The sequence below is a fragment of the Perca flavescens genome, chromosome 6 (genome assembly GCF_004354835.1).
Source record: "Perca flavescens isolate YP-PL-M2 chromosome 6, PFLA_1.0, whole genome shotgun sequence".
In the NCBI taxonomy this organism is placed as follows: Eukaryota; Metazoa; Chordata; class Actinopteri; order Perciformes; family Percidae; genus Perca; species Perca flavescens.
This window is the reverse complement of record NC_041336.1, coordinates 514674-521873: the sequence shown is the minus strand read 5'-3', so window position 1 is coordinate 521873 and position 7200 is coordinate 514674. Positions and strand designations below refer to the sequence as shown.

The following is a 7200-nucleotide window of genomic DNA, read 5'->3' as shown; positions in this document are numbered from 1 at the left end:
TTATTCAATATATGCATCCTTTTGCATGACTCTTTGTGGAGAAACTCAGATTTACAGATCTGTCGATTAAATCAACTAATCGATTAGTCGATATAATTTAATGAATGTTAGTGGACTAAGAATTTCTTCAATGGAGCACAGCCCTAATGTATACACCCTGTAGAAGACACTTATGTCATATTACGATATCCAAAATCTAAGACGATATCTAGTCTCATTTCATATTGATATAATATCCATATATTGCCCAGCTCTACTCTGATGTGATCTGATTTGGTGAGATCTGGTGTGGAGTGATCTGATCTGGAGTGATCTCATGTGATCTGGTCTGAAGTGATGTGAAGTGATCTCATGTGATCTGATCTGAAGTGATCTGATCTGAAGTGATCTGAAGTGATCTGGTGTGGAGTGATCTGATGTGATCTGAAGTGAAGTGATCTGATCTGGAGTGATCTGATGTGATCTGGTCTGAAGTGAAGTGATCTGATGTGATCTGGTCTGAAGTGATCTGATGTGATCTGATCTGGAGTGATCTGATGTGATCTGGTCTGAAATGATCTGATGTGATCTGATCTGATGTGATCTGGTCTGAAGTGATCTGATCTGGTCTGATCTGAAGTGATCTGATGTGATCTGTTCCAGGTTTAAGAACGTGGTCTTTGACATCGTCCCTGGACCGGAGAAAGGAACGTTCAACGTCAAAGCTCGATTCCTCGGCATCGAGATGGAAGAGTTCCCGCTCAAATACCAGGTAGGAGCTAACAGGCTAACATGCTCAAATAACAGGTAGGAGCTAACAGGCTAACATGCTCAAATACCAGGTAGGAGCTAACAGGCTAACATGCTCAAATACCAGGTAGGAGCTAACAGGCTAACATGCTCAAATACCAGGTAGGAGCTAACAGGCTAACATGCTCAAATACCAGGTAGGAGCTAACAGGCTAACATGCTCAAATACCAGGTAGGAGCTAACAGGCTAACATGCTCAAATACCAGGTAGGACCTAACAGGCTAACATGCTCAAATACCAGTTAGGAGCTAACAGGCTAACATGCTCAAATACCAGGTAGGAGCTAACAGGGTAACACACTAACGGGCTAACATGCTCAAATACCAGGTAGGAGCTAACAGGGTAACACACTAACAGGCTAACACGCTCTAATACCAGGTAGGAGCTAACAGGCTAACATGCTCAAATACCAGGTAGGACCTAACAGGCTAACATGCTCAAATACCAAGTAGGACCTAACAGGCTAACATGCTAACGGGCTAACACACTCAAATACCAGGTAGGAGCTAACAGGCTAACATGCTAACGGGCTAACACGCTCACATACCAGGTAGGAGCTAACACACTCACATACCAGGTAGGAGCTAACAGGCTAACACGCTCAAATACCAGGTAGGAGCTAACATGCTAACGGGCTAACATGCTCACATACCAGGTAGGAGCTAACAGGCTAACACACTCAAATACCAGGTAGGAGCTAACAGGCTAACATGCTAACAGGCTAACACGCTCAGATACCAGGAAGGAGCTAACAGGCTAACATGCTCAAATACCAGGTAGGAGCTAACAGGCTAATGGGCTAACACGCTCAAATACCAAGTAGGAGCTAACAGGCTAACATGCTAACAGGCTAACACGCTCACATACCAGGTAGGAGCTAACAGGCTAACACGCTCAAATACCAGGTAGGAGCTAACCGGCTAACGGGCTAACACGCTCAAATACCAGGTAGGAGCTAACCGGCTAACGGGCTAAAACGCTCAAATACCAAGTAGGAGCTAACAGGCTAACATGCTAATGGGCTAACACGCTCACATACCAGGTAGGAGCTAACAGGCTAACAAGCTCACAGCTTACTGAGTTCATACATAAAGACAGGGAGTTCAGAATGGGTCTCTAACCCTGTTACCTGTTAACATGTGTCTAAAGAGTGTGTGTGTATAATGTGAGTGTGTGTGTGTGTAACGTGTGTGTATAATGTGTGTGTGTGTGTGTGTTTTAATGTGTGTGTGTGTTTAACGTGTGTATAATGTCTTCAGGATCTGCTGCAGCTGCAGTACGAAGGCGTGGCCGTGATGAAGATGTTTGACAAAGCCAAAATCAACGTCAACCTGCTCATCTTCCTCCTCAACAAGAAGTTCTTCAAGAAATGAAGTCCTGCTCTTCTTCTACACTCCTATCTCTGGTTGTATATCTACAACAGAGTGACCCCTCCTCTCTACACTCCTATCTCTGGTTTTATATCTACAACAGAGTGACCCATCCTCTCTACACTCCTATCTCTGGTTTAATATCTACAACAGAGTGACCCATCCTCTCTACACTCCTATCTCTGGTTTAATATCTACAACAGAGTGACCCATCCTCTCTACACTCCTATCTCTGGTTTTATATCTACAACAGAGTGACCCATCCTCTCTACTCTCCTATCTCTGGTTTTGTATCTACAACAGAGTGACCCATCCTCTCTCTGGTTTTGTATCTATAACAGAGTGACCCATCCTATCTCTCTGGTTTTGTATGCTACTACATCATGTTTTTATATATCTCATAACTAACTAACCAATCAGCTAATCTTTTTATCGACATGTTATTGCTGCATTATTGCACATTTTAATAAGGGAACCAAATAGTTAAATACTCATGAGACAGGGTTAGTGTTGGGCATCTTCTCTACACTCCTATCTCTGCTGTTATGTCACTACGTTATCTTTGATATATATATTATATATCTATCTCTATATACGTCACTGTACTTGTGTTTGTCTCTCTCTCTCAACGTGTAGTTCTGCTTCCTGTCTGTGTTTTGATCTCACTAGAGTTTAAACAGAGTGAAGCATCTTCTCTACACTCCACTCTGTTTTTATTTCCTGCTAATCAAACAGAGTGAGACATCTCACTGGCTCCTATCTCTGCTCAGGTTTATTATTAATAAACAGACCCAAGCTGATCATTTAAGAGATATCATGTACCTTCAACACTAGTCTTATTTTGGAGGGTGTAGTTTGTTCGAGGCCATAAATCAGGAACCAGAATCTGAGTTATGATATGATCTTTGAGTTTAAATACATTTTAGAAAAGAAGCTGCTCTGATCAATAACTGTACATATTTTCTGTCACTTTGTTTTCTCTCTTTTACTTTTCTTTCTGAAACGTGTTAATAATAAACTAAATTTCTATAGCGCTTTTCAGACTCAACGTGTTTTGACTTCATTAAATATGTGAATATGTGAACATCTTTAGCTGTTGTTTGATTGGTCCATTGATACAGATCAGGGCTGTTGGAGCCATTACACCACAGCTTTTTACTTTAATGGAGAGTCTTTTACCAACTCCTCCATTAGGCCAATGAGATTAGAGGATTATATTAGGCCAATGAGATTGGGGGATTATATTAGGCCAATGAGATTAGGGGATTATATTAGGCCAATGAGATTGGGGGATTATATTAGGCCAATGAGATTGGGGGATTATATTAGGCCAATGAGATTAGGGGATTATATTAGGCCAATGAGATTGGGGGATTATATTAGGCCAATGAGATTAGGGGATTATATTAGGCCAATGAGATTGGGGGATTATATTAGGCCAATGAGATTGGGGGATTATATTAGGCCAATGAGATTGGGGGATTATTGGAACGAAGAAGACACGTCCAATCCAGTTCCTCCCTGTTACGTAGGAGTTAAGGTCAAAGACTACTGGGGTCATGTGACATGATTCAGGAGGGGGGGGGTGGGAGGTCAGATGGAGGAGTGTGTTTCTGGTCCAGTGTACCACCTTAAATCAGTGTGAGTTTATGCATTCATCATTATGACACATTCTGGAAAGGTAAAGAGAAGCTGACATCTTCTGATGGAAATCTTCTGGTTTGATTCTATTTTTATAGTTTTCATTCTCTTGATATGATCATATTAATCTGCTGTATGTCTCGTTAGTGTTGAGCTCTGACTGTCAGACTGTAAAACACGTTGAGCTGCTTTAATGTGAGAAAAGTGCTGAGTCATGAATCAGCTCGTAGCTCCTCCAAATAATAAGAAACTCGAGACCACACGTTAAGAGTTGAACTGTTTTATTCAACAGGATTTATTCATCAGGTAGTAACAGATTACTTTGATTCATCAGGTAGTAATAGATTACTCTGATTCATCAGGTAGTAACAGATTACTCTGATTCATCAGGTAATAACAGATTACTCTGATTCATCAGGTAGTAACAGATTACTCTGATTCATCAGGTAATAACAGATTACTCTGGTTCATCAGGTAGTAATAGATTACTCTGGTTCATCAGATAGTAACATCAGCGTAATTCAGACAAAGGTATTGTGACAAGGTCAATACCTTTTACATATTTAATAGGATTGTTGCCACGGTCACATTGGACTTGAATTTTCCCGTGGCGAATCTCACCAGTATAAGTACACGAAGGATTGGTTTTTTGAATTTTGCATTCAACAACAAGTAATTCTTTGGTTGTTCCTCCAGTGTTACAGGCGGCTTTGACGTCCTCGTACCTCGCTACGATGAAGGCATGGAAGCTCTTACAGTTGCCGTTGTTTGTGATTTCTTTTTCCTTCATCACCTTGGTACATTGGTCAGGACTCATGTTCATATCAGCAATATGGTCACGACTAAACGAGACCACATCACTGAAGTGAACATCTCTTTATATTATCATATAAAAGCTGTTAGAGACTTTACTCTGACATATCTAACATCTCTTTATATTATCATATAAAAGCTGTTAGAGACTTTACTGACATATCTAACATCTATTTATATTATCATATAAAAGCTGTTAGAGACTTTACTCTGACATATCTAACATCTATTTATATTATCATATAAAAGCTGTTAGAGACTTTACTCTGACATATCTAACATCTCTTTATATTATCATATAAAAGCTGTTAGAGACTTTACTCTGACATATCTAACATCTCTTTATATTATCATATAAAAGCTGTTAAAGACTTTACTCTGACATATCTAACATCTCTTTATATTATCATATAAAAGCTGTTAGAGACTTTACTGACATATCTAACATCTATTTATATTATCATATAAAAGCTGTTAGAGACTTTACTCTGACATATCTAACATCTCTTTATATTATCATATAAAAGCTGTTAAAGACTTTACTCTGACATATCTACCATCTATTTATATTATCATATAAAAGCTGTTAGAGACTTTACTCTGACATATCTACCATCTCTTTATATTATCATATAAAAGCTGTTAAAGACTTTACTCTGACATATCTACCATCTCTTTATATTATCATATAAAAGCTGTTAGAGACTTTACTCTGACATATCTAAAATCTCTTTATATTATCATATAAAAGCTGTTAGAGACTTTACTCTGACATATCTAACATCTCTTTATATTATCATATAAAAGCTGTTAGAGACTTTACTCTGACATATCTACCATCTATTTATATTATCATGTAGAAGCTGTTAGAGACTTTACTCTGACATATTTAACATCTCTTTATATTATCATATAAAAGCTGTTAGAGACTTTACTCTGACATATCTAACATCTCTTTATATTATCATATAAAAGCTGTTAAAGACTTTACTCTGACATATCTAACATCTATTTATATTATCATATAAAAGCTGTTAGAGACTTTACTCTGACATATCTACCATCTCTTTATATTATCATATAAAAGCTGTTAAAGACTTTACTCTGACATATCTACCATCTCTTTATATTATCATATAAAAGCTGTTAGAGACTTTACTCTGACATATCTAAAATCTCTTTATATTATCATATAAAAGCTGTTAGAGACTTTACTCTGACATATCTAACATCTCTTTATATTATCATATAAAAGCTGTTAGAGACTTTACTCTGACATATCTAACATCTCTTTATATTAATCTTTAGTTTTATAAATGTCTCCTAACTGTCTGATGATGTAAGAACTTGTTAAGTGACATCAGGAGTTTCTACAGCGCAGAATAACTACAGACAGGATTATTAATCTAAATCTTTCTGCAGAAGAAATCCATAAAGTCCTTATGCAGCCAGAATAAGTTCTGAATGATTGCAGATATAAACATACAGAGTTTAAATGTGTTAAAGAGAGAATAATAATCTAAAGTATATTTACCTGAATGACAGGAGAGAGATGAGTTCTAGAGTCAGCAGCAGGAGAGATACCTGGAATATCACATGATAACACACTTCATTACTAAGATTATACAGAAATACAAATGAAATGTTACACTATGTTACATCACAGGTAATTACATTACATTACATTTAACTTGAAGCTTCTTTAGGAAGTGCAGAAATGTGAAAAAGGTAAAAGTAAATGATAAAAAACAAGGAAAAAGCAGCCAGAACTGTGGAAAAAATGCCTTAAATGTCAAAAACTACATTTAACTTCAGGCTTCTTCAAAAAGCACTGGAAAACTCTGCAGGAAACGGAGGAAAAAGTGACAGAAACGTTGGCAATAAATGAAAGAAATATCAAAAAAGGGTTAGAGATACAAATGTCAAAAAAATACGTCAAAATGTTTAAAACAGCTACAAAAAACGTTGAAGAAGTGACAGAGTCATTAGCTTCAGAAAAAGCTTCAAGTTTTAAATATATATTTTACTTTTCAAAACAGGGTCACACATTAAATATTTCATTCAAACATATTCATGTGAGAGGTTTTCCATGAAATTGCTGAACATGTATATATTATATTAAAAAACAGGAAAAAACAAACATTTATATTTTGAATAGGCCGATGGTAATTTCAACAGAAGATCTCTGAGTGTCTTTAGTGTTTATTGGTCCCGTTGATATTATATATATATATATATATATATATATATATATATATATATATATATATATATATTAATCTAATGATATATTGTATTATATCCCTAACTTCTACTGTAACTTATTCTGGTCTGAAAGGCTTTCATGTTGAAATTCAAACTTAATGTCAGTACCCATTTATGTTCATCAATCTGAGGGAAACTGTGAGACAGGTTTGTAACGAGGACAGACAGACACAGAGAGGACATCCTGAAACTATAACCTGTCTACACTTCTGGGTCTGTATTATTTAAAATATGTCTGAATAATCCTATAAAGGATAGGCACAGAAATAAACATTTCATTCATATTCTTACAAAACCAACAGTGATAAAGTTTGTGTATAA

At 36.6% G+C, this 7200-nt stretch overlaps 1 protein-coding gene across 1 annotated transcript in view; it reads left to right on the top strand.

Moving 5' to 3' along the window:
• Positions 1-2469, top strand: part of iqgap3 (IQ motif containing GTPase activating protein 3) — a 70346-nt gene extending 67877 nt beyond the window's left edge. The window contains 2 exon segments of the mRNA XM_028579648.1: positions 643-751; positions 2050-2469. Of these exon segments, the coding sequence (XP_028435449.1) occupies positions 643-751; positions 2050-2163 (223 nt within the window). The 3' untranslated portion in view covers positions 2164-2469.
• The last annotated feature ends 4731 nt before the right edge of the window (positions 2470-7200 follow it).